The 27832-nt window shown below is 43.7% G+C and overlaps 1 protein-coding gene across 4 annotated transcripts; it reads left to right on the top strand.

Annotated features, from left to right (window-relative positions):
* Positions 1-77: 77 nt before the first annotated feature.
* Positions 78-27661, top strand: PGAP4 (post-GPI attachment to proteins GalNAc transferase 4). 4 transcript variants are annotated; one of them, XM_045467696.1, is made up of 3 exons: positions 4265-4378; positions 14513-14659; positions 23735-27661. In XM_045467696.1, the coding sequence occupies exon 3, from the start codon at positions 23812-23814 to the stop codon at positions 25021-25023; it is 1212 nt and encodes a 403-aa protein (XP_045323652.1). In that variant the 5' UTR covers positions 4265-4378; positions 14513-14659; positions 23735-23811; the 3' UTR covers positions 25024-27661. The 4 variants fall into 4 exon arrangements, with proteins under 4 accessions (XP_045323654.1, XP_045323653.1, XP_045323652.1 ...); XM_045467698.1 differs by lacking the exons at positions 4265-4378; positions 14513-14659 and adding an exon at positions 78-172; XM_045467697.1 differs by lacking the exons at positions 4265-4378; positions 14513-14659 and adding an exon at positions 336-445.
* Positions 27662-27832: the final 171 nt, after the last annotated feature.

Below are 27832 nucleotides of genomic sequence, written 5' to 3'. Positions count from 1 at the left end.
CGACTGCACCACCCAGGCGCCCCAGATCTGGTTAACGTTTTTAGAAAATTCACTGGGTTAGCCCTCTGGAGGTTTGTTTAGAGTCCAAAGATTACAAAGCCTAAGATTGAATAGGAGACTATTACCAGGTGAGAGATGCTGACTTTTATCTATGCTCCGCTGTCAAAATCAGGTGAGCAGAGTAAGGGGTCTGACTATTCAGATTCCAAATGTTAGTTCTGGATAATCAAAGTTTAGCTGTAATAAACATAGATTAGAATGTCTACTTTGGGACTTAACCCTGGATGGTCTCTGCTTTTCGGGTTTTTTCTCTTTTGTGAAATGGGAAGAATCCAAGATTAGGTGATGGTTAGAGGTTACCGTGACAGAATTTCCAGTGTCGAGGGTGGTGAGCAACTGGAGATCCTTCTCGCTGCAGATGAAGAAGGACGCCAAAAGCGTTCAGGTAAGTTGTAGGCACTTCTTGGGACATGGTCTGCAGTGAGTCTTTAATGAAATGTTTATGGTGTTTTGGTAAAGTAACAGTTTCAATAAGGTTTTTCCTCACAACTCACAAAGATTCTTTTTTTAAATGCTTTTTTTTTTTTTTTTTTTTTTTTTTTGAGAGAGAGAGAGAGAGCACGAGAGCAGGGGAGGGGCAGAGAGAGAGGAGGGCAGAGGATCCAAAGCAGGCTCTGAGCTGACAGCAGAGAGCCTGATGTAGGGCTCAAACGCAGGAACTGTGAGATCATGACCTGAGCCAAAGTCAGAAGCTCAACCGACTGAGCCACCCAGGCACCCCACAGCTCACAAAGATTCTTTGCTTTTTTTGTTTTTCAAAGATTCTTTGCTTGACCAAACTTAAGTCAGCCTCCTCAATCTTCTCCTAAGCCCTTCTGTACACTTCCTTGTAAAATCCAGTGTTAGCAAGAATCTTGCTAAATTAGTTTGGCAAGAAACCCCACCCTCGATATCTGATCATCGTGGCCTATTTTTAGCATGGATCCTGTCAAGTACCTTTAGCCAGAGTCACTCTTTGCACATGATGCTTCCTCTTAGTGATTTGCTATCCACCATTCCCTATCCTGTTTCTTGGCTATAAATTCCCATTTGTCCATGCTATGTTCAGAGTTGAGCTTAATTCCCTTCTGTAAGACTCCATGTCAGGGGGTCCCTGTACCTATCATCATGGCTCCCCTTGACACCTTACCATCTTCAATAAGTGCCATTGAATAATTTTTTCTTTAACACACCCAAAGGGATGGATGAATAAGAATCATAGCTGTGAACCTTAAAAGGATCTCTTAGAAGGATCTTCTATTGTGAGAGATGGAAGCTGTTGTCAGGGTTCTGGTTTCCATGTTGGGTGGTGATTTCAAGGGCATTTCTTATTATTGTTGTTAATAGAAGTCCTTATATAGACACGTAATGAGAACTATGATTAATCTCTCTCTGTGACCCCCAAGTCCAAATTTTATAAAAACAAGAAGAAAATGAAAGAGAAAATTAAAGAGAAAAGAGAAACCCAGTCTTTCCTAGATTACCACTCTTCCTGCCTCTCCCTAGAATCTCTTGATTTATTACCTTTCATAAAATACCTTCATGGCTGTTCCGCTTTGGGTTTTAATCTGAAAAACTGGCTCCCTGTTACTCTTGTATGTGTTATTATTAACTATGTCTAATGATAATCACATAAAATAAAAATAGACACCCTTTAAACTACCATTCAACTTGCAAATTAGAGTCTTTCTATATGATTTTAACAAATTGAGTATGAAACAACTTCAAATAATTGTGTTTCTCTTCATATTGGATGAAGTTTAATCACATATAATTTTTAGAAACCAAAATAACAACAACAAAAAAAATGTGTTAACCTCTCATGTAAAAGAAGTCTGGAAGTAGGAGGTCTGCGACTGGTCCAGGAAATGGGAATAGCTTCCCAATCTCCTGTCTGTGACAGGTGCAACTGTCAGCCTGCACTCTGAGCGAGGAGCCTAAGTTGGGGCTTGAATTCATGATCCTGAGATCGAGACCTGAGCTGAGACCAAAAGTCTGGATACTTAATCGACCGAGCCACCCAGGCACCCCCTGGGCATTCCTAATGACAGACTCCATGAGAGCATGACACACACCTCATTCTTATCTCATTCTTACCCATGGTGTTGGCACTGTCAGAACAGTACTTGAGTAAATACTGCTTGTAAAATGGAGGCTGACTGGATGCTCAGGGGGACAGATGGGCGTTCAGATAGATGGATCCAAGATTCCATGGGAACTTAATATCTAGTACCAACTCTGCTGACATAAGAAGAAATCACATGAGCATTCATTGGCTTTACTGCCTTACCTTGTGACCACTGAATAGACGTTTCAGAGTAGGTGTCTGCAAACCCGACAGTAAGTATTTCAGGCTTTTGCATCGTAAGGTCTCTGCCACAACTATTCAACTCAGGATAGCAGCCATAGACACATGTAAATGAATGACCACGTGCCAGTAACACTGAACTTTGGATTTCATATAATTTTCACATGTCTCAAAATGTCCTTCTTTTTATTTTTTAACCATTCAGTATTATAAAAAACCATTCTTAGTTTGTGGACTGCACAAAAACAGGCAGTGAGTTGTAGTTTGCTAACCCTCAGCCTACAAAGGCAAACTGACCCAGAATTAGAAGCACTAAGAAAGGTAATAAAACAATGAGGTGAAAACCCTGGGAGCTGGCTTTCACTTTTCTTTGGCTTTCCTTTTTCTTCCCCAGGATCATTCCACTTGCCTTTCCTCGGGTCCTCTTCCTCGGAATTGGTCTTCAACCAACGTGCACATTTTCTCATACCACAGGCGTTACATCATTCAGAACGGTTTTGCTTAAAATAGGTTACTGGAAGACTGAAGAACATTTGAGACCCAAAGTAATAGCTTTCTAATGAAGGGCTTTCGTGCACTGAGAGACATCATTTCCTTAATGTGAATAAATCTGTGTGCCCACGTGATGGAATATTATGTTGGCTTCTATTCCTCTCCCAAAAGAAACATGCTTCCTGTTTGCGAGACTTCGGGTAGCCCTGAGGGCAGGAACAGATTTACATACCTCTGCTTGAACAAGTAGTGATGACTTATCTGAGGGGAAAAAATATTCTGCAGTTCTCATTTGGAGACTGAGTTGGCTTGAGGCCTCACTGCTGTTTTTAAGAAGTGCTTAGACTTTAGGTAGTTTCATTGATGATAGGTGAATAAAATAAAAGTTACAATGTATGACAGATTACATTTTCAATTACCACTTAAATGGGCATTTATTATATACTTAGTGCATACTTGGCTCTTCCACAGTAAACCCTAAGTTATCACCTTCAGCTCTCACCTAGTTATTTTTGGATCTTTTATTAATTAAACCTCTGTGGCCTGTTAACTAAATGATTTCTGAGAGATGAAGCTCACAAATGACCTCTCTCAATGCATGAAAGCCCTTCATTAGTAATGATAGCCACTTTTCAGACATCTCTTTCATAATGCTCTTCTCCCTTTGCTCAGTTCTCTTTTATGTTCTGTAAAAAATTTTTAACCTTTTCATGTAAAAGAAGTTCTGGAAGTAGGCTTACCTCATTCTCATCTACGGTGTTGGCACGGTGTCAGAAGAGCTCTTCAATAAATAGCAGCCAAAATTAAAGGTTGGGGATGGGTACTGAACCATCGAAGTCACTCCCGGAAGACTGACGGGTTAAGTGGAAAGAGCCACAGACCTAAATCCCATGCCTGGATAGGTGATCTAGTTTAGCCAAACCTTTCTGATTTTGAATAAATGTTTACAGTCTGGCTTTTGGAATTAGGAAAGGTTGTACTTGGCAATTCTTCTCAAATCTTCCGTCATTTGCAAATTGGGGATGATAATCTGTAACGTCCAGGGTGAAGTGAGATCTAGAGGAACGTTCACTAAGACGCCTGGGTGCAGTGGGGATTCGGGGCGGAAGTGGGGTGTCCGCTCTTATTTTCATTATGGGTGAAACCAGTTCCTTCCAGCGGAGAAAATGCTTGCAAGCCCGCTGGGGTTGCGAACAGCGCAGAGACCTAATCCTTCCAGAATTTCAGTTTCCTTTGCCATGAGCCTGCTTTTCCCTTTCTGCCCATCAGTTGGCGCCTTTTGCCGTCCTTTTTCCCCCCCAAGCTGGTCGCTCCGCAGCTCGCAGGTCACATGGCCTGCCGGAGCGCGGGGACCCGGCGCGGGAGCTGCGCCGCGGGAGGAGGCGAGGCTCCGGCGCGCACCCGAACCGCGCGGCACCCGCTCCGCTCGGGCCTCAGGGTCGGGCGATGGCTCCTCAGTGGCGATGAGCCAGCCAGCCTAGGCGACACTGGAGGCGGCCCTCGGCGTACGCGGAGGACGGAGCTGACCGCCTCCACCGGGTAGGTTTGCACTGCGTGCGATATGCCCAGCCCCTCTGGCATCGCGGCCGGAGCGCGGGGATGAGGATAACCGGGGCCGCCGCCGGCGCGGGGAGAGCAGCGGCGGGGGCTTGCGCAGCTCGGGAGGGCCTGCGCCCCCGGCCGTACGCTTTGAGCAGGCGAGCTTCGCCGCGGCCCGGCCCGGAGCTCCGGCCGCTTCCTTCCGGGGGACTGCTGGGACCCCAGAAGGGCTTCCTCCGCGCGGGCGGGGCCGGTGTCAGGGCAGGGATGAATGAGTGTCGCGGCGAGGGCATCTTTCCACCCTTCGCCTGCCTCGGCTGCGCCGCGAGACCGACAGGAAGGCGCGAGCCGGGCGCGTGCCAACCCAGGTTAAGACCCGGGTCCTGGGAGCCTAGTCGGGCCGCACAGCCGAAGAGCGCATCGCCTAATGGCCGCGCGCTTGAGGCGAGGGTTCCTCCCGCGTCAGCCCCTCGGGCTAATCGGGCTGGCGGATTACGCGCTGCTGCGGCGTGGGGTTTCTGCGCAGCCGGGGACCGAGGAAGGGCGACCCGGCAGAGGAAGGCGTCCCTCCCAGCTCCCGGAAAGACCGGCTGAAGGGAGCCACCTCTGCGATCGGAACCGTTAGCCTCGACCGACGAGTAGGGAAACTGAGGCCCAAACGTGGCGGGGACTGCCCAAGGTCGGCGGCAGGAACTAGATCCGGGACTGTGGTCTCCAGCTCCCATTCTCTTTCGGCGAAGAATAGAGAGGACCACCCCCCGGCAGTCGCATCATCCTCCTGGCCTCTGGGCGCGGGCGTTGCCGGTTCCGCACTGCGCCCTTGGTAGTCAGGGGCGAGAGCTCCTGCAGGGTGGGTGTGACCCTGGCATCCCCTGCTGGTCCCTTGCTGTCCCCGGGGGAACCGCAGAGCGACTCCAGTGATGATCTCACTATGCAGACCATTAGCAAAACCTGCAGGTTCAGTGTGTGCGTGTGCGTGTGCGTGCACGTGTATTTATTTCGCCAGGAGAACTGAACCTGGTAAGGGGATAGCCTTTTTAGGGGTGCATTTCTAGAGTGCACTGTACCAGGTACTTTAGGAGGCGACAAGAGAAAGCTATGTGTGTCTGACACCAATATTGAATCTTAAAAAAGGGTAAGTGTATTACAAAGCATTCAGGAAACAAAAATGTGAAGGAGAAAATAAAGATGACAAAACTTCATCTAGATTGTTGAGATTTTCTGGATGTCTTCTTAAAGGTTTCTCTGCATGCACACATCTAAACCAATAAGATGAACAAAAATAGTACCTTGTTTTAATTTGCATGTCTGAATCCCCCCCCCCGCCTCCCGTCCCCAGGGCAGTAAATACCTTTTTCCTCTGTGTACTGGCCTTTTGCATCTGTGTAGGTGAACTGTCTTAATTCTTTTTTTTTTTTTTTAATTTTTTTTTCGATGTTTATTTATTTTTGGGACAGAGAGAGACACAGCATGAACGGGGGAGGGGCAGAGAGAGAGGGAGACACAGAATCGGAAACAGGCTCCAGGCTCTGAGCCATCAGCCCAGAGCCCGACGCGGGACTCGAACTCACAGACCGCGAGATCGTGACCTGGCTGAAGTCGGACGCTTAACCGACTGCGCCACCCAGGCGCCCCTGTCTTAATTCTTTTGCCCCCTTCCAACTTTTTTTTTAAAGTAATCTCTACACACAAGGTGGGGCTTGAACTCACAACCCTGAGATCAGGAGTCACAGGCTCCACTGACTGAGCCAGCTAGGCACCTCTCTTTTGCTTTCTTTTTTTTTCTTTTTTTTTAATTTTTTAAAAAATTTAAATCTAAGTTAGTTAATGTATAACGTAATAATGATTTCAGGAGTAAAATTTAGTGATTCATCATTTACACATAACACCCAGTGCTCATCCCAACAAGTGTCCTCCTTAATGCACATCACCCCCATCCCCCCACCCAACACCCTGCCAGCAACCCTCAGTTTATTTCCTGTATTTAAGAGTCACTTATGGGTTGTCTCCCTCTCTGTTTTTATCTTATTTTTGTTTCCCTTCCCTTATGTTCATCTGTTTTGTATCTTAAAATCCACATATGAGTGAAATCATGTATTTGTCTTTGACTTATTTTGCTTAGCATAATTCTCTCTAGTACCATCCATGTTGCAAATGTCAAGATTTCATCCTTTCTGATCGCCAAGTAATATTCCATTGTGTATATATATACACCCACATCTTCTTTATCCATTCATCAGTCGATGGACATTTAGGCTCTTTCCATACTTTGTTATTGTCGATAGTACTGCTATCAGCATTGGGGTGCATGTGCCCCTTCGCATCAGCACTCCTGTATCCTTTGGATAAATACCTAGTAGTGCAATTGCTGGGTCGTAGGGTAGTTCTATTTTTAATTTTTTGAGGAACCTCCATCCTGTTTTCCAGAGTGGCTGCACCAGTTTGCATTCCCACCATCAGTGCAAAAGAGTTCCTCTTTTTCTGCATCCTCACCAACATCTTTTGTTGCCTGAGTTGTTAATTTTACCCTTTCTGACATGTGTGAGCTGGTATCTCATTGTGGTTTTGATTTGTATTTCCCTGATGATGAGTGATGTTGAACATTTTTTCATGTGTCGGTTGGCCATCTGGATGTCTTCCTGGGAGAAGTGTCTATTCATGTCTTTTGCCCATTTCTTCACTGGATTATTTGTTCTTTGGGTGTTGATTTTGATAAGTTCTTTATAGATTTTGGATACTAATCCTTTATCTGATATGTTATTTGCAAATATCTTCTGCCATTTTGTCAGTTGTCTTTTAGTTTTGCTGATTGCTTCCTTTACCGTGCGGAAGATTTTTATCTTGATGAGGTCCCAGTAGTTCATTTTTGCTATTGTCTCCCTTGCCTCCGGAGACATGTCAAGTAAGAAGTTGCTGCGGCTATCGCTTCTCGGCCTTTTGGCTAAGATCAAGTGAAGAAGTTGTTGCGGCTGAGGTCAAAGAGGTTTTTGCCTGTTTTCTCCTCAAGGATTTTGATGGCTTCCTGTCTTATTTGGGTCTTTCATCCATTTGGGGTTTATTTTTGTGTATGGTATAAAAAAGTGGTCCAGGTTCATTCTTCTGCATGTCACTGTCCAGTTTTCCCAGCACTACTTGCTGAAGAGACTGTCTTTATTCCATTGGATATTCTTTCTTGCTTTGTCAAAGATTAGTTGTCCATTTCTGGGTTCTCTGTTCTGTTCCATTGATCTATGTGTCTGTTTTTGTGCCAGTACCATACTGTCTTGATCAGATTACAGCTTTGTAATACAGCTTGAAGTCCGGAATTGTGATGCCTCCAGCTTTGGTTTTCTTTTTCAGGATTACTTTGGCTATTCGGGGTCTTTTCTGGTTCCATGCAAATTTTAGGATTGTTTGTTCTAGCTCTGTGAAGAATGCTGGTGTTATTTTGATAGGGATTGCATTGAATATGTAGATTGCTTTCCGTAGTGTCGACATTTTAACAATGTTTTTTCTTCCAATCCGTGAGCATGAAATGTTTTTCCACTTTTTGAGTCTTCTTCAATTTCTTTCATAAGCTTTCTACAGTTTTCAGTCTTTTGCTTTTCAATTGGAGTGTCTTTCTGTTCCTGACTTTTAAGCACTCTTTGCACATTACACATTAAAGTGGTAATTCTGTCATTTATGTTGCATAGTGTTTCCTAATCTGCCTAATGTCAGCTTTTCATCTTTGACCATATACAAGTTTAACTTTTTACTTAGTCATATATTTTTTCAATGGTTCTGCTTATGGACTTTGCTGTTAAGGTCCTTTCCTAAACCAAGTTTATATAAATATACTTCTGTATTTTTCTTCAGGTACTTTTAAGCTTTTGTTTGACGGTATTAATATGAAATTTATTCTAGTTTAAGTTATAAAGTGGAGCACTAGTTTACTTTGCCTGCATAGTTAGCCAGTTGCTGCAAAGCTAGTAAATCCATTTTTCACCCCTGATTTAAATTGCTTCAAGTATGGCAGATTAAATTATTACATGTTTGTATCTGTGTGGATTTCTGCATCTGTCTATTTATTTATCAGTACATTTTGGTGCCAGTGCCATGTTATTTTAATGACTGAAGTTTTATAGTAGGCTTTAAGGTCTGGTTAGACAGATTCTCTCTTATTACTCTGTATTATTTTCCTGGCTCTTAGAAAAATCAATTTTATTGAAGCATAGTTTACATGCAATAAAACACAGCATTTAAATGTGTATTTTGAAGAATGTTGTCAAATGTAACCACCATCACGATAAAAATTATGAAGCATCACATGACATTGATGTCATCACTGCACAGGGCTAATCTTTGATATATCCCCCCAATGTCGGTATATATGCCAGCAAAGTAAGCATTTCCTGGCCGTTTTTATTAGTACGAATTCCAGAAAATCTTTAGAATACTTTCATCAAGTTAACTAACCTTTCCCTGCTCCACCAAAAGAAGCAAACAAAATTTTATTTGGATTTCTATTGGATTTTTGATAACAACGGCCCTCAGGGTATAAGGGCCCTGGCAGACATGTTCACCATCCCAGTCAGTGCACAAGACTCAGTATTTGTTGAATGAACGTTTAATAATTGCCATAAAAGTAGCACGTGCTCTTACAGAAGTGTTGAAAGCAAAACAGGAGTCTTCCATACATTCATCTCCTACTAAATTATATTCCATATTAAAAATAGAATGACCATACTATGTACATTTTTTTTTTTATAATTTGCATTGACATAATTTGCATTCTTTTCCCTTTAGAGACTTAAAATCTGCTCAGTTTGGTATAACAAGTTATCATAGACCGGGTGGTGTAAACAGCAGAAACATTTATTTCTGAGCCTGAAAACCTGAGATCAGGGTGCCAGCATAGCTGGGTGCTGCTCAGGGCCCTCTTCCTGGTGTATGGATGCCACTTTCTCGCTGTTCTCACTGGCAGAGGGCAAAGAGAGGAAGAAAGCACACTCCCATTTCTTCTTTTTTTTTTCTTTAATTTTTATAATGTTTATTTATTTCTTGAGAGAGAGAGAACGCAAAGGGGAGAGGGGCAGAGAGAGAGAGGGAGAGAATCCCCGCAGGCTCCACACTGTCAGCTCAGAGCCCAGCTCGGGTTTCAAACTGACAAACCATGCGATGAGCTGAAATCAAGAGTCAGAGGCTTAATGACTGAGCCACCCAGGCACCCTTCCCCATCTCTTTTTATAAGGGCACTAATCCCAGCATGAGAGTTCCACCACAAAGACCTAATTACCTCCCAGAGACTCCATATCCAAATACCATCACGTGAGGATTAGGGTTTTAATATAGGAATTTTGGGAGAACACATTCAGTCCATAGCAGAGACCTCGCCAAGACTTTGGCGTTAGTATGTTAGTATGTTTGGCGTTAATGTTAGTATATTTAAAACTTTCTCTTCCTTTTTAATGGCTCCTTATTATCCCTTTGTATAATTATCTAGAAATATGTTCCCTGTTGCTGGGCCTTTTTTCTCCCTGCAGTTCCTCCTTCTTCCTTTCCTTCTTTCTCCTACCCTCCCCTCTCCCACTTCCTCCCCCCTCTTTATCTTTCTCTTTCATGCTGTTACAAACAAAACTGGCACGAACCTTCCTTTTCTATCTTTGATAGCATGTGTTGGGATTTCTGCAGGATAGATTCCTAGAAGTAGAACTTCTAGGTCAAGGGGGATGCATACATAAAGTTTTTATAGATACCCGGCTCAACTTTCCTTCCAAAGGTTGCACAAATGTATTGGCAAATGCCGTTTGTTGAACTAGGCCACTCCCTCTTAAAGTAAATTGAATTGACCTTATGTTAAATGTAGAGACTAGTTCCGGAAAAAGAGAAATCTATCGCCTCTTTCATTAGCGAGGCTTTCCAGCTAAGAAAACGTTATTTTTTTTCTCCACTTACTAAAGACTTTCTAAGTATCTTTCAGTAGAATTTTATAGTGTGTGTGTATATTCCACATATTTAAAAAAATTTCGTCCTGGGTATTTTAGGGTTTTTAACCTCATTTTGACAGGGATCTTTTATCCCATTGATTAATTTGGTTATTATCTGATTAGGTGAAAGCAGTGTGTGTGTGTGTGTGTGTGTGTAATATTTTTACATATTAATTCTGTTATCAACCGCATTTTGAAACTCTTTTACCATTTCTAATTATTTGTCAGCTGATTTTCTTGGGTTTCCAATCTGTGCAGAAACAGTAGTGCATATTGGTTGAAGATGTGGGTTCTGGAACCTGACTGCCTGTGTTCGAGTATTTGAGTTTTGCCACCCACTGAAGAGCTTTGTTAACTTTGGGTACAAGTTAATTCTGCCTTAGTTTTTTGAGGTATAAAACAGGCTGAATAATAGTACTTCTCCTAAGCTTCTTTAAAAAAAATTTTTTTTTTAACATTCATTTTTGAGAGACAGAGTGTGAGAGGGGGAGGGGCAGAGACAGAGTGAGACACAGAATCCAAAGCAGGTTCTAGGCTCTGAGCTGTCAGCACAAAGCCCGATGCAGGGCTCAAACTCACAGACCGTGAGATCATAACCTGAGCTGAAGTCTAATGTTTAACCGACTGAGCCACCCAGGCACCCCTCTCATAAGCTTCTTATGAGGATCACTGAAATGCTTAGAACAGTGTCTGGCACGTAGTAAGTGCTCAGCAAACACGTACAAATAAGTTGATCTCTGCACATTATGTGGCCAGGCTCTTTGATACTCCCAATTTTATAGCTGAGGAATTGAGTACCACAGAGGTCAAATGACTTGACTATGGGCATTTATTAGCTCAAAAACATTGAGCCTCTTCCATGCATAGAGTTCTGTGATGAGTCTACAAGGGATACCAAAGATAAATCAGACTGAATCCACTAACAAAGGATTTATAAGTCTAATTGATGCATAAGTCAGGGGCCATAAATAAAGCCATGGAAGGCAGCAGGCATTGGGGACAAAATACGGGCTTTGGAATTTTTCTTCTGTTTTAAGTTCTTGCTTTCAACTTGGTAGCATTTTTTTTTCATGTAAATGGAATTAGTTCCACTGCTATTTGAGAGTTGCTATTTTGGTTAAATGAAATAGATGTAAGAGTCTACTACGGGACTTGGATATATAGCAGGAGCTTAATAAGTGGTAGCTATAAATAGATACAGTCTAAAGTAGAAAGTGACAAATGAAGGTTCTGGGGGGAACGTTTATGTAAAAGGCCCAAGCAGTTGAGAAACAAGAGATTATTTCTGGTTGGGGGAGATGACAGTTGGCTTTCAGAAGAGGTCCCCCCCCCTTTTTTTGTTAAGTTTATTTATTTTGAGAGAGAGAAAGAGCACAAGCCAAGGAGGGGCGGAAAGAAGGAGAGACAGAATCCCAAGCAGGCTCCATGCCATCAGCATAGAGCCCGATGTGGAGCTTGAACTCATGAATCGTGAGATCGTGACCTGAGCCAAGATCAAGAGTTGGACCCATAACTGAGTGAGCCACCCAGGCAGCCCAGAAGAGGTTCCTTTGGAGCTGATTCTTTTTTTTTTTTTTTCTTGAGAGAGAGAGAGAGAGAGAGAGAGACAGAGAGAGTCTGTACATGTGCATGAGCCAGGGAGTGGCAGAGGGAGAGAGAATGCGAGAGAATCTCAAGCAGGCTCCACATCCAACGTGGAGCCCAACTTGGGGCTCGATCTCACAACTGTGAGATCATGACCTGAACCAAAATCAAGAGCTGCCTCTGAGCTGATTCTTGATGGTTGAGTACACTGTGTGAGGAGAAGAATAGAGTCTGGAGAGATAGCTGAAGCTGGATTTTGAAGAATCATGGTGAAGAATTTGGACTTCATTCTATAGTCATTGGGGAATCCTAGAACAGTTCTGCAGAAAAGAGTGCCATGTTCAGACCCATGCTTCAGAGCATCAGATGGATGCTGGTGATGTAACACATTACCATCATTTCTGCTATCTTTCTGACAAATGGCTTTCATAGCCATTGTCTCATTTTGTCTTCACAGTGCCTCCATACATGAGATATTTTTAATTTTCCTATTTGACAGCAGCAAAATAGTCTCAGAGAGATCAAATGATTTCTTTACAAATGGACCTAATTAGCGAGTGTTGGGACCAGACCTGCACCCAGATCTTATGGCTTTGAATCTGTTGGTCTTTCTGGAAGTCATAGGCCTAGTTAGGAGGCTGTTGCTGGTAGCCCCGGAGGTGATGATGAGTAGCGAGGGTGAGGCAATGCGGAAAGGCATGGCTGTGGGAGGGGAGGAGAGAAGAGAGGTGTACAAGAGGCCATATGGGTAGCATTGCTGGGATTTGCAAGTGACTGGCTAGGAGTGAGAAGTCAGAACATACTGGTCTTTTGGACCCAAGGTGCCTGGGGGTATGGTGGTGCCATTCATGCATGAGGGCTGACTTGGGAAGCAGTCCTCTTGACTGCTTATCTCTTCAGGCTAAGCCTGGTATACTGCCTCACATACCCCTGTGACCCCTTCAACTTAATTTTCAGAAGCTGCCATAAAATGTAACTTGTCATTGTTGCTCCATTTATTCATTCTAGCCCTATTTCACGTTCATTTCTTGGTGTCTTTGTCTTTTACTATCTTTTCTGAGCCCTCCATCCCAGACATGGTAACAGGCATAGTCCAATTTACAAAATAGTTGTGTTTCAAAGTGCACTAGTAAGGCCTAGATAAGAATTCAGGAATCATTACGCCATAGTAGCCAGGCTGTAATGGTGTCATTGTTTCCAGGCCACCAATGGTGTCATTGGTTCCAGGCCACCAGGACTGATGCAGGTCAGTCCACAACATCACTGGAGCATGGTCCTGAGCCGGTGATGCTGTGGGTGACTATGGAATTCTGGAAGAAGACAATCGGGGTGATAATGTAGACATGGTCCTCCTTCTGCCCCACCCCCACAATTGGGCTGGGAGTAGAGAGCTCCTTCCCTTGAACTACCAATTCAAAATCCTTTGTTTTAAAGTAAGTTATCTTAAAACCAAATCAGTAAAGTGAAATAAATTATAGGTGGCCTTGGACACCCGACCCCACCGTGCAGCAATTGGTTAAATCCTTTAAGAAGATGCTTTAAATAGCAAACAGAATGTAGTCTTGAATGCCTACCTCCATGTGGTTGGATTTTAGGCAGACCAGTCATCTGATCATTAAAGGATCTGTTCCCACCTCCCATGGTCCAAGATGGGTGGACTAGATTGTATTATTGTTCAAGATATTTTCTTCTTTTCTTTTCTTTTTTTTTTTTTTTTTTTTGAGAGAGTGCATGTGTGCAAGTGAGGGAGGGACAGAGGGAGAGAGAGAGAATTCTAAACCAGCTGTACACTCAGGATGGAGTCTGATGTGGGGCTCGATCCCACGACCCTAGGATATCAAGGGTCCGATGCTCAACCAACTGAGTCACCCAGGCACCCCTGTTCAAGGTATTTTCTGCCCCTTACTGGAGAGACATATCTTTCCCTAATCATTGGTTTCAGGCTTGGCCATATGTCTTTAGGTACCCCTTCTTGCAGGAAAATTACATAACTGTTGTGTTGAACTTAAGAGTTGTTATGTAACTTGCTGTGGTCAGTGAAATGTAGGTGGACATGATGTGTGTCATTTTTGAGCCGTAGCTTTGAGAGCCAGCTTGTGGTTCACTGTCTGTTTCTTTCTCCTCCGCCACAAAACCAGCAATGTCCAGAAAAGAGACAGTTCCATCTACCTGGGGCCTGGAGTGCAAATGACAGGGAGCAGAGTCTCAACTGATCCGTAATGGACAAGTAACATGAGCAAGAATTAAGCCTCTTTCTTATAAAACCCGGAGATTTAGGGGTCATTACCGTAGTCCCTTTTGACTCATACTGAGTATAATGATATGGCAGCCAGATGCCTTATGAGCATTTTAGAAATGTCGCCTACTCTGAACAAATTGCTAGAACCTTTCTTTTTTCCTGAGGGCTTAGAAATTGGCCTGCTGCTTTTGCTTTCTATTGAACCTTCATTTTCCCTTCCTCTGCTCTGTGGGAGGAGTACATTTCCCTGCCCCATTGCTTCAGCTAGTGCATGGTGAGTGGACTTAACGTGTGGCATGCTTAAGTGAGGCTGTAAATGAACCTTCGTGTTTTGATTCTTGTGTATCTGCCATCCACCAAAAGAGCATGCCCAGATGGCTGTTTCTTCTGACACTGGACCTGGAACAAGAATTACATGAAACGACCTGATTCCGACCTGCGGTCTAGAGCTGAACCCAGCTGAACCACAGCTGTGCACAGATCCGCGAGCAAGAAATGCATGTCCTTATCGTAAGTTCTAAAGGTCTGGGCTGTTCCTCACCCCAGCTAAGAGCTTAGCAATGTATGTGGGGACCATGTGTCCTCGGAAATGAGTCCTATTCCTTCCCTGAAGGTCAGGAGAAGAGCAGTCTCGCTACCATACTTTTTTAATTTATTTTTTTTTAATTTTTAATGTTTATTTATTTTTGAGAGACAGAGAGAGAGCATGAGTGGGGAGGGGCAGAGAGAGAGAGGGAGACACTGAATCTGAAGCAGGTTCCAGGTTCTGAGCTGTCAGCAAAGAGCCCGACGTGGGGCTCGAGCTCACGGCCCGCGGGATCATGACCTGAGCCAAAGTTGGATGCTTAACCAACTGAGATACCCAGGTGCTCCTCACTACCATATTTTTAAAGCAAGGTATTTCTGAGATGTTAATGATTTTATTGACCCCAGAAGGGAAATTGCCTGGGATTAAAGGTCGTCTTTATGTCAGTACCAGGTGCCTCATTTCCTGACCCAACTGCCAGAGGGAAGAGAGAGAAAATCAGGAGCCTAGGGTGGCAAGGGAAGGATATGGCCTTAGAGCAGCAGCACAGGGTGGCTTGGATAGAACAGACATCTCCTTAATTTCGCTGGCCCCACTTTAATAACAAAATCTAAGGGAAATCATCATGCTTGCTTGATAGCTTCAAGAAAGGCTTCTCCCCTTCTATCCACCTGCCACATACAAGCCTCTTTTGTACAGAAGTGTTGAAGGCAGCTCCACAACCACACCAGGACTCTCAGCAAGATCCTAGAAAATAAAGCAGGAAACCACAGGACTGGAAGGACTTGGATTTAAGAGTGTGCTCTCAATCAGTTTGTTCACTAAGTAAATACTTGTGGACTTATACACAAGCAAGTACACTTATGTATATTTCCCCCCTTTTCTACACAAATGGTAGTGTGCTATACATACTTTCTGTGTCTTCTGTAACTGAAAAAATGTCTTACAGTTTTTCCATATCTGTGCATAAAGAGTTTGCTTTTTGTAACTTTTTTTTTTTGATGAGAACACTTAAGTTCTTCTCTTTTAGCAAATTTCAATTATACAATACTGTATTATCAACCGTAGTTACCAAGTTATGCATTAGATCCTCAGACCTTGTTTATCGTACTTTTTTTAAAGACCTTATTCACCTTAGGGGTCGCTGGGTGGCCTAGTTGGTTGAGCATATGACTCTTTTTTTTTTTTTCGAGCATATGACTCTTGATTTTGGCTCAGGTCATGATCTCACTGTTCGTGAGTTCAGACCCCACATGGGACTCCCTGAGATTCTCTTTCTCTCTCTCTCTCTCTCTCTGACCCTCCCCCAAAATAAATAAACTTAAAAAAAAAAGACCTTGTAAGTAAAAGTTTATACCCTTTGACCAACCTCTCCCTATCCCCGCACCGCACCCCTTAGCACCTGATAACCATCTTTCTTTCTTTCTTTTTTTTTTAATGTTTATTTATTATTTTTTTTTTGAGAGAGAGAGAGAGAGAGAGAGAGACAGAGAGAGAGAGAGAGAGAGGGAGAGACAGAGCTCAAGCAGGGGAGGGGCAGAGAGAGAGGGAGACACCAAATCTGAAGCAGGCTCCAGGCTCTGAGCTATCAGCAAAGAGACTGATGTGGGGCTCAAATTCACAAACTATGAGATCATGACCTGAGCTGAAGTCAGATGCTTAACCGACTGAGCCACCCAGGCACCCCATGATAACCACCTTTCTATTCTGTGTTAGGTTCCACATTAGATGATACCATGCAATATTTGTCTTTCTCTGTCTTATTTCACTTAGCATAATGCCCTCCATATTCATCCATGTTGTCACAAATGGTAGCATTTCCTTTTTTTCTTTAAAGGCTGAATAATATTCCATTTCATAGATATACCACATATTCTTTATCCATTAATCCATCAGTGGACATTTGGGTTGTTTCCATATCTTGGCTATTGTGAATAACGCTGCAATTCCAGATACCTCTTCAAGATAATGATTTTCTTTCCTCTGGATATATACCCAGATGTGGAATTGCTGGATCATTTGGTAGTTTATTTTTAATTTCTTGAGGAACCTCCATATTGTTTTACATAGTGGCCATACCAGTTAATGTTCCAGCCAACAGTATACAAGGGTTCCCTTTCTTTACATCCATGCTAGCATTTGTTATCTCTTGCCTTGTTGATGGTAGACATCTCAGTAGGTGTGAGGTGATATATTATTGTGGTTTTAATTTGTTTCTATGATGATTGGTGATGTTGAGCACCTTTCCGAGCACCCTGTTGACTGTTTATATGTCTTCCTTGGAAAAATGTCTATTCAGGTCCTCCTTTGCTCAATTTTAAATAAGTGAGTTATTATTATTACTGTTGCTATTGAGTTGTATGAATTTTTATATATTTTGAATATTAACTCCTTGTCTAATATGTGGCTTACAAATATTTTCTTCCATTTTATAAGTTGCCTTTTCATTTTATCGATGGTTTCCTTTGCTGTGTGAAGGCTTTTTAGCTTGATGTAGTCTCACTTGTTTATTTTTGCTTTTGTTGCCTGTGCTTTTGGTGATAAATCCAAAATCATTGCCAAGACCAGTGTCAAGAAGCTTATTCCTGGGGTGCCTGGCTCAGTCGGTTAAGTGTCCGACTTCGGCTCAGGTAATGATCTTACAGTTTGTGAGTTCAAGCTCTGCATCAGGCTCTCTTCGGTGAAAGAGATTGCTTCAGATCCTCTGTCCCCCTCTCTCTCTGCACCTTCCTTCCTTGCATGCATGCTCTCTCTCTCTCTCAAAAATAAATAAACATTAAAAAAAAAAGAAGCTTATTTCCTATGTTTTCTTATAGGAGTTTACAGTTTCAGGCGTTCTGTTCAAGTCTTTAATATATTTTGAATTGATTTTTGTGAGTGGTCTAAGATAGGGGTCCAGCTTTTTGCATATGGCTATCCACTTTTCCCAGCACCATTTATTTATTTATTTATTTATTTATTTAATGTTTATTTATTATTATTTATTCTGAGAGAGAGTGTGTGTGCACGCGCACAGGGGAAGGGCAGAGAGCGAGGGAGAGAGAATCCCAAGCAGTGAAGAACCAGACACGGGGCTTGATCTCATGAACCGTGAGATCATGACCTGAGCTGAAAACATGAGTCAGATGCTCAACCGACTGAACCCCCAATTGTCCCCCAGCACCATTTATTAAAGAGATTATCCTTTACCCATTCTATACTCTTTGCTCGTTTGTCATAAATTAATTGACCATATGTGCAAAGGTTAATTTTGGGATCTCTATCCTGTTCCATTGGTCTGTATGTCTGTTTATGCCAGTACCATATCTTTTTGATACAGCTTTGTAATACAGTTTGACAACAGGAAGTGTGATGCCTCCAGCTTTATTCTTGCACTAAATTGCTTTGGCTATTCAAGGTCTTTTGTAGTTCCATACTAATTTTAGGATTGTTTTTTCTATTTCTGTGGAAAATGCCATTGGAATTTTAATAGATATTGCATTGAATCTGTAGATCATTTTGGGTAATATGGACATTTTAACAATATTAATTCTTCTACTCCATGACCACAGAATATCTTTCCATTTATTTGTGTCATTTTCAGTTCTTTCAATAATGTCTTATAGTTTTCAGTATACAGATCTTTCACCTCTTTGGTTAAATTTATTCGTAAGTATTTTATTCTTTGATGCTCTTGTAAATGGGGTTGTTTTCTTAATTTCTCCTTGTTAGTGTATAGATATGCCACTGATGTTTGTACATTGATCTCAGATCCTGAAACTTTACCAAGTTCATTTATTGGTTCCCACAGTTTTTTGAGTGTTGGGGGGCTATTAGAGCCAGGTGATCCAGAGGCTCGTCCCTCAGGTTATTGCCACAAAAGCTGGGGCACCAGACCTATGTACAAGTGCCTTCCAGAGAGATACTGGCGATCTGGTGTTATCATTGGAGGGGCCCATGGAAGAAGGTGGGAGAAGTGCCTATGAGCTCCCCTGGGCTCTGCACAGAATCTCAGCCAGCTCCTAGATATGTGCTAAGTTAGAAGCTGGACCCTCTGGCAGGTGCTTATAAAGTATGCACTCCAAACCTTTCCAGGGAAAAACTGGGGGATAGGCGTTTTTTGCCTGCTTCCTCCATGATGAGCCCTGGAGGGGACAGAAGTGGCAAGTGCCCATGAACTCACTAAGAACTGCTTCTTTCTTTACTATGGTCCTGTTGGTCCCCTGGATGAAAGCCCAGTTGGCATTTAGAGCTAGATGTTTTGGGCACCCATCCTTCAGGTGGGAGTCCTAAAATTTGGAGTGCTAGATATGTGTGTGCTCCAAACCCTTTACTTCTCAGAAAGAAGCTGTGAATTGGGAGTTCCCTCCAGATTGTATGGTGCTGTACTGGGGGTGGGGTTTATCGCTGGTGTGTGTTTCAGCCTTTCCTACCTGATTCAACGTGGGTATTATCTCATTTTCCCTATGTGTAGGAGTTGCTCAGCTAGTTTCTGGATTTCTCTCACAGGGAATTTCTCACGGTGTAGCTGTACATTTAACGCATCCATGGAAGGAGAGAAGTGCAGGAGCCTTCTATGTTGCCATCTCGGTCTCTTCCAAGTTTGCTTACTTTTTTTTTTTTTTTTTTTTTAATTTTTTTTCAACGTTTATTTATTTTTGGGACAGAGAGAGACAGAGCATGAACGGGGGAGGGGCAGAGAGAGAGGGAGACACAGAATCGGAAACAGGCTCCAGGCTCCGAGCCATCAGCCCAGAGCCCGATGCGAGGCTCGAACTCACGGACCGCGAGATCGTGACCTGGCTGAAGTCGGGCGCTTAACCGACTGCGCCACCCAGGCGCCCCAAGTTTGCTTACTTTTAATGGGTACTTTGTATTCCATTCTTTGGATGTACCATAATGTATTTGACTCACTCTCAACCGATGGGCACTTGGCACTATTTTGCTATTACAGATGATGCTGCAAGTCATCTCTCACATATGAGAATATATACCTAGGAAGGAACATTAGAAATGGAATTGCTGAAGGTGCCCCGGTGCCACAATTGGTTAGCGCACGGCACTTACACAGAAATGGAATTGCTGAGTCATTCGTGGTTTTCTTAGATAGTCCCAGATTACTTATATGGAGGTCGTGCTGATTTATACTCCCATTAGCAAAATATATAAGTGCCAATTTGGTAGGTCGTCCTTTGCATGGGCCAGGGACAGCTCCCCTAAGGAGATTGTACTAAAGGATGAGAAAAAGCAATCTGTATGAGGAAGCAGGGAAGGGGGTGGACTAAAATGTTCCAGGGTGAGGGAGCTGTGGGAGCAAAGGCCAGGAGTTGGGTAAAAACATAGCATAGTCAATGTTCTGAAAGATCAGTGTATCTAGAGCTTTCCTGCTAATTGGTGACATGTGGCTGTTGATTACTTGAAATGTGACCAGTCTGAATTGAAATCTGCTGTAAATGTAAAAGATACACTGGATTTCAAAGACTTAGTACAAAAAAAAAAAAGAACATAAAACACTTCATTAATAATGTTTTCATATTGGTTTCATGTACTGTGTTTAAAAATATACTATTAAAATTAATTTAATCTGTTTCTTTATAATTTTTTACTCTGGCTGCTGGAAGATTTTATTGTACTTTTTAATTTTTTTTTTTAACATTTATTCATTTTTGAGAAACAGAGAGAGACAGAGCATGAGCGGGGGAGGGGCAGAGAGAGAAGGAGACACAGAATCCGAAGCAGGCTCCAGGCTCTGAGCTGTCAGCACAGAGCCCAATGTGGGGCCCAAACCCACAAACCTGATCCTGAACCCACAAACCCACGATCATGACCTGAGTCAAAGTCAGACGCTTAACCGACTGAGCCACCCAGACGCCCCAAGGAAGATTTTTAAATACATGTGTGACTCGAATTATATTTCTATTGGACTATGCTAGTCTAGAATAAGAATTGGTAAACTACGAGCTGCTGGCCAGATTTGGCTTACAGCTTGTTTTTATGTGGCTGGAGCACTAAAAATAGTTTTTATATTTTTAAAGCGTTTTCAAAACGAAAAAGCCTAAGAAGACTGTGCAACAGAGATAGTATGTGGCCCACAATATCTGCAATATTTACTGTCTAGCCCTTTACAGAAAAATATTGCCAACCTCTAGTTTTGAGCAACTTGAGAAAGGGATGGTAGAACGAGATGACAGAGAAGACAGAGTAGGGCACAGTCCAGATCATACAGGGTCTTGTGGACTATGATAAGACATTTGGATTTTATTAACAGAGCAATGGAAAGCTACAGAAGGGTTCTAAGCAGGAGAGTGATATGATCAGATTTATATTTTAATGTTTATTTTATTTTTGAGAGAGAGAGAGAGAGTAGGGGAGGGGCAGGGGGCGGGCAGAGGGTCAGAAGCAGGCCCAGTGCTGTCAGCACGGAGCCCAATGCGGGGCTCAAACTCACAATCACGAGATCATGACCGGAGCCGAAGTCGGATGCTTAACCAGCTGAGTCACCCAGGCACCCCCGGATTTATATATTTAAATGATAACTGTGTGCATGTACACACACACACACACACACACACACACACACAATCTTTAAACATCCCTCCCCTGGGACTTATCTGGACTAGAGTGTCACATTCTTGCTTTACCAGAAACTGTCACTGGAAGAGAGTGTTGAAAGAGTATGGATAGTGATTTCACACCAAACACAGAGCTTGCACAGTCATCATAATCACATTTTCATCTTTGCACTCATGATGTGCCTGGCATTCTCCAAGCTGCATGCCTTATCTTGTATTTTGTTCCTTCTTCTAAGTGGGTACAGCTCTCTTGGGTAATAGCAAGAGTAGGGAGGACAAGGTGAGCAGGAAGCCACTGGAATGACTCCATTCCCTAGCAGGAGTGTAAGCCCAATCCAACTTCAGTTCTTGGCTTCTCCTAGGAGTGATATGAAACTGGTGAGGCCATATGGACGTGCACCTACATCATTTATTAACTCCATTGGCCTGAGCAGTTCCAGGGGGAAGCAACCAGTCTTGTGTACTCGGAACATTCACACACCAGCAGGGTTGCATAGAATGCAAACCTCTCCCTTCCATTTCCCTCTTCAGGTACTATCCGGATCTCTTCCTAGTACTGGGGTAGTCTGTCTCACCTCTGGGATCTCACAGTGTAATCTGCTTCTGATGCTGACATGGGACTTCCTTGAATTACTATGTCATGGTCCTATAGAGAGAGGTGTGGTATTCTACACAACTCTAGTGGGCTGGAAGGTAACTGCTGTAATAAACGAGTCCAAAAATTATTAGTGACTAGACACAGTGGTTTACGTCTTACCTCCCACATAGCCCCCTTTAGACTGGGAGGCTGCTCCGAGATGAGCAGTGGGAGGGACCTCTGTTCTATGCAGTCATTCAGGAGCTCAAGCTCCTGCCGTCTGGTGGCTCCACCTCCTCCAGATCCACGAAACCTGTCCAGTAGGTTGGCAAATGGAGAATGAGAAAGTCGAGAAGGCACATCCACTCTCAACTACCTTGGCCCAGAAGCCACACCTATCATTGGCTCACATTTTCCTGGCAAGTCCTAGTCAACATGACCTCACCTGGAAGATGATGGACTAGGGAATGTGGTCTTTCTGTGTGCCCAGGAAGGGAGGAACACGGATATGGCAGCACTGAGCCCTGCAACACAGCCTCATGTGGTACCTGGTCAGGTACCACACAAGATAACTCACAAGCTGGGGAGTTTCTTCCAAATGTGTGCACGCTTTATTATGCTTCTGACATAAGGGGCTTAGGTTTACTGTCTGGTCTTTAGGCACTGCTTAGTTTTGCATTGCCCTTAATGCTGTAATACTGGCTTTATCCTTTTAATTTTGTTTCTTGGTATGAGTCTGTTTTCCCTCAGATCATTAGGCCTACTTATTCCCAAGGTATTACTCAACTTTCTATGTATGTATACATTTTTAAAAGTTTCATTTATTTAAGGAATCTCTACACCCAACATGGGGCTCCAACTCATGAGTCTGAGATCAAGAGTCACAGTCTCTTCCAACCCAGCCAGCCGGGCACCCCACATATGCATACATTTTAATGGCATTTATATTCTGCACTATTTTGCTCTGTAACACATTTAATTTCCATAGTAACTCGATAAGGTATTATTATCATCTCCATTTTAGAGGTTAGGAATCCGAGCTGTGGAGAGGTGATGTGAGTTTCCACCAGCTGAGTGGCTGAGTTGGGAGTCACACGTGTGCCTGACCTCAGGCCTACGCTCCGAGCCATCACATCACACAACATCCTTTCTAGACCAGGCTGGGGGCACCTGCCACTTGCATCTTCATCACCACCTATCCCCTCTCGCCCTCATTGAAAAGCTGCTCATAGACCTTCCTTCAGACACCTCCTTCCCTCCCAAAGGCTGGGCTCCTCGAGTTCGCTTGCATCTGAAAGATACTGGTACTGGTTCCTGTGGTAGTGCTCTAAAAAATAAAATGAGAGGACTATCAGGACTAAATTGATAGGCAATTTTAAGTATAGTTGCATGAGATTAGAGAAATAAGAATGGAAGATCTTGACAAAGACACTTCAGAGAATCCCAAACAGTCCTTTTCTTATTTGGGATGCGCAGAAAAGACTGTTCTCAGAAAATTGCAATGCCCAGTCAACCAGTACTCACTACACACTTACTTTAGAATTTGCTTTGAATATGTATTTCTTCTTGCTTCTCTTGTCAAGTCTGGATTTTTTGTCCATCTTAAGAACGCATATCTCTGTAGCTGCTGAATTGAAATAATGATCTTACTAGCCTACCTGGTGATTTTCTGGCGCATTGTAAACCTAACTAAGCATCTGTAGGCATGGCAATTTGGTTAGATACACCAAGGTTTCCTTGCTAATAGAAATAATGAAAAAATCCCAGAGACCGGGAACCAGTACAACCAAAGAATACTGTCCCGGAGAAGATCCTTCTAAGTCTGTAGTAGCTACAACCTAGAATTAGAATTTCTGGTTTGATTTGTGCTGAGTTCTGTCCCTGGGCTTTTTAAGGCCTCTTTTACCATTCTGTCCTTCCTCTTTCTTTAGGTGTCATCTGTGCTGAGGTGGGCCTGCGTTCCAGGATGGTTTGTTCTTGGGACCAGACCTGACCAGAAGTTGACCTCATGAGCACGTCAGCCCCTCCAGCTGCCATGCTCCTCCGGAGGCTGAGGCGGCTCTCCTGGGGCAGCACTGCTGTCCAGCTCTTGATCTTAACAGTGGTGACGTTCGGCTTGCTGGCCCCCCTGGCCTGTCACCGCCTTCTGCACTCTTATTTCTATCTGCGCCATTGGCATCTGAACCAAATGAGTCAAGAGTTCCTGCAGCAAAGTTTGAAAGAGGGTGAAGCTGCCCTCCACTATTTTGAGGAGCTGCCCTCTGCCAACGGCTCAGTGCCCATCGTCTGGCAGGCCACCCCCCGCCCCTGGCTGGTCATCACCATCATCACCGTCGACAGGCAACCTGGCTTCCACTACGTCTTGCAGGTGGTGTCCCAGTTCCACCGGCTTCTTCAACAGTGTGGCCCCCAGTGCGAGGGCCACCAACTCTTCCTGTGCAACGTGGAGCGTAGTGTAAGCCATTTCGATGCCAAGCTGCTGTCTAAGTACGTCCCCGTGGCCAACCGCTATGAGGGCACCGAGGATGATTATGGCGATGACCCTTCAACCAACTCATTTGAGAAGGAGAAGCAGGACTATGTCTATTGCCTGGAATCCTCCCTGCAGACCTACAACCCAGACTACGTCCTGATGGTAGAAGATGATGCTGTTCCAGAAGAGCAGATCTTCCCAGTCCTGGAGCACCTTCTGCGGGCTCGCTTCTCTGAGTCACACCTCAGAGATGCCCTCTATCTGAAGCTCTATCACCCCGAGAGGCTCCAGCACTACATCAACCCTGAGCCCATGCGGATCCTGGAGTGGGTCGGTGTGGGCATGTTGCTGGGGCCCCTGCTAACCTGGATATACATGCGGTTTGCCAGCCGTCCGGGGTTCAGCTGGCCTGTCATGCTCTTCTTCTCCCTATACAGCATGGGTCTCGTGGAGCTGGTGGGCCGGCACTATTTCCTGGAACTGCGGCGGCTGAGTCCTTCCCTGTATAGCGTGGTCCCTGCCTCTCAGTGTTGCACCCCAGCCATGCTTTTCCCTGCCCCTGCGGCCCGCCGGACCCTCACCTACCTGTCTCAGGTGTACTGCCACAAGGGCTTTGGCAAGGATATGGCACTCTACTCACTGTTGAGGGCCAAGGGGGAGCGGGCCTACGTGGTGGAGCCCAACCTCGTGAAGCACATTGGGCTCTTCTCCAGCCTCCGGTACAACTTTCATCCCAGTCTGCTCTAGTGTTCCAAGAAATGCCTTTCTGAAATTGGCCATTCTTGGCGATTCCGATATCGAGCTCTTTCTTTGGACGTGGTTGCTTGCAGTCATTTCATTGTTTAAGGTTGTTAGGGATCTAGGCACTGAGGCAGCTGAGAACATACACATCAAGAACCTTGGCTTTGGTAACTCCAGCAGGATCAGATGTTGGCCCTGAGTCGGGACCCCTCTCCCTCCACACAGCCATACTGCCTCATGCAGTCTGACCCACCCACCAAGGGGGCATTTACATACCAGTTCTATTCTCCAACTGTTTTCAGCAATGCTTTGTGATAGAGCTGGTGACTGCCAAAAAAAGTGTGCATAAAGATAGGACTGTTTTAGGATTTTAAGGGTAGAATTTGGTGAAAGGTGAGATCCTTTTGAATTGATTTCTTTCTTTCCAGGCATGAGAATGTGTGTCCAAAGAGGCAGGACCATGTTGCTAGGTTCCATTTGTTTCTTTGACCTGGTGTAATAAAAGCCAGTAAAATCCATTGCAGGGCCTGGTGACTTGGAGGCAGGTGATCACGTTTCTGTTTCCTGGTGTTTTTTCCCCCACGCATCTGTAGTGTACTGCTAGTCAATACCGCTAGTGAGAACTTTAAGTCACAGCAAGATCTACAGGCACCTTCTGGGTCATCAAAATCAGATTTCTTATGTTCAGTAGTGATTCAGTATTGAATATTTCTGTCATATTCTGATTCTTTGAAAATTGGACATTGCCGAACGATATAAAATGGGTGAGCTCACTAATAGCGTATCCTTTTCCCTTATTTTTCTGGCTAACCATTCACCCTCACTTTTTTCTTCTTCTGGATATCATGGTGTAAGAGAAAGAAAAAATGTAGACTGTGAAGTCAGAAGGCCTGAATTTTTATTTCAGATCTCTGCCATGCCCTAGTGACGTGAACCTGGGCAAGTTATGACCACTCTGAGTCTTATTTTTTTCACCTGTAAAACAGGGATGGTGATACCTACCTTTTAAAGTTGCCTTGAGGATTAAATGACAGAATGTATGTAAAACACCTAGCAAGTGCTTATCCCATAGAAGGCACTTGACGAACACTGGTTCTTTGCCTAGAATAAGCATATGAAATTCAAGTGTATTTTGGATAAAGATATTAGTGATAGTGTTTAAAGTGTGCAGTAGGGCGTAGGGCTTCCACCTGGGGAGCAGTCATTCTGGACCAAACTACTAGAATAAAAGCTGACTTGGCCTTGTGACTTGTGAAGAAGGTGTAGCTCAGCTTTCATCTGGCGCCTCTTCCAACCAAGCCAAAAATAATTGTTCATTTAAATGGGAAATGGTCTGAGACTCCTCTTGAGTTTATTCCAAGACTAGCATCTGAAAATTACTTTTCTCCAAAGTTCCACATAGATGTCCTCGGACAATATTTATCAAGCCAGTGGCCAACAAGTCCCTTTGTGAGGATGTGTGTCTACATTGGATTTCAAGTGTGTTGTGTGGATCATTTGTTTCGGTGCCATGCCTTCTTTTGCTTTTTAAATTTCCGGTAAGCTTCCATTTGGAGAACCCCTCAAGAGCACTGAGGCAGTACATGGGGGTTCCACACCACATTTTGCAGGTGGACAAACCGAGACCAAGGGATACGAAACAACTTCTCTGGGTTCACACGGCTGGACAGCAGCAGAGTCAGGATGGGAACGTAGCTCCTCTGAGTTCCTGCACTTTTTTCTTAACCACATTCATTTTATAAATATCTGTGTAGTCAAATTCTCTTTTGTAGAATCTGATTGTAACCTGGACTGAAAAAATGTCTCTGTAAGCTAACATGGTAGACCCTCATTGTCCCGTTGTTCTTGGGGAACAAACAGGCATAAGTATGTGTTGTGTTGTTATCGTGAGATGTTACGTGTCCCTCAGGAATGTCCAAAGTGAGCAGAGCTACTAGATGACTTATCAAGATGTTCAGACTCCACTGCTAAATTCATCTTCTCTCAGTGACTGGTGTATCCCCGTGTTCAGGAACAGAACTGCCTTCAACCTACAACTCATTAGCATTTGTTCCATTAACAAATGGATCTCATGAATGTTTTGTGCCCAACGACAGGAGAGTCCAATCTAAGCCAGCCAGGCAGAAGATAGGGAATCATTGCTGGTTTATATTTCTGCTCTAATTCAGTTGTCTACCGCATGCAGACATCCCCTCCCTTGACTCCTGGATGGCTAAAGCCATTTTTGCCTTGTCTCATTTCTCTGCCTACACAAAGAAACCTTCCCCCATAGATCTTAACTAGAGTCTACCGTCCTTGGACATTTTCTGCAGATGCAGGCTCCGTTCTGCCATTTTGTCCCCACCCGCATCTAGCTCTCCCTCATACCTAGAGTCCATTTTTTGTATGTTGTCCTTCATTAGGACAGTTGACAGCTTTACACCAAAGCTGAAGTCTCATTTAATCCTAAGCAAGGGGGCTAGAGGAGAACTAAAGTCCCCTTCCCATAACAAAGGACATAGGTCACCGGGAGGATGAAGGTCTCTAACAGAGCCTGCTCACCTTTCAGGGTTTAAATTATGATCAGGCCTAAGAAGCTCCCTATTGCGACTGAGTGTATTTGCATAAGACATATCAGTTCCAATAAAAGCAGCTGTTCCACTGAGGCATCCTGAGAAGACTTTTGTCATTCCCTCTCATTTCTGTGGATGGATTTTCTAATGTGGTGAATAATAGAGAAAATACACACACACACACACACACATACACACACACACATGCCATTTTGGAGTCCCAAGGTAACCATTCACAATTATGGGCTGTTTGCTTAAAAATT

The sequence above is a fragment of the Leopardus geoffroyi genome, chromosome D4 (assembly GCF_018350155.1).
Source record: "Leopardus geoffroyi isolate Oge1 chromosome D4, O.geoffroyi_Oge1_pat1.0, whole genome shotgun sequence".
Classification (NCBI taxonomy): domain Eukaryota; kingdom Metazoa; phylum Chordata; class Mammalia; order Carnivora; family Felidae; genus Leopardus; species Leopardus geoffroyi.
Note: the sequence above shows the minus strand (reverse complement) of the source record. Positions and strands in the feature narration are given on the sequence as shown.

Coding starts and splice junctions, on each gene's coding strand:
- PGAP4 (XM_045467698.1), top strand. CDS start 23,812: ATGAGCACGTCAGCCCCTCCAGCTGCCATGCTCCTCCGGAGGCTGAGG.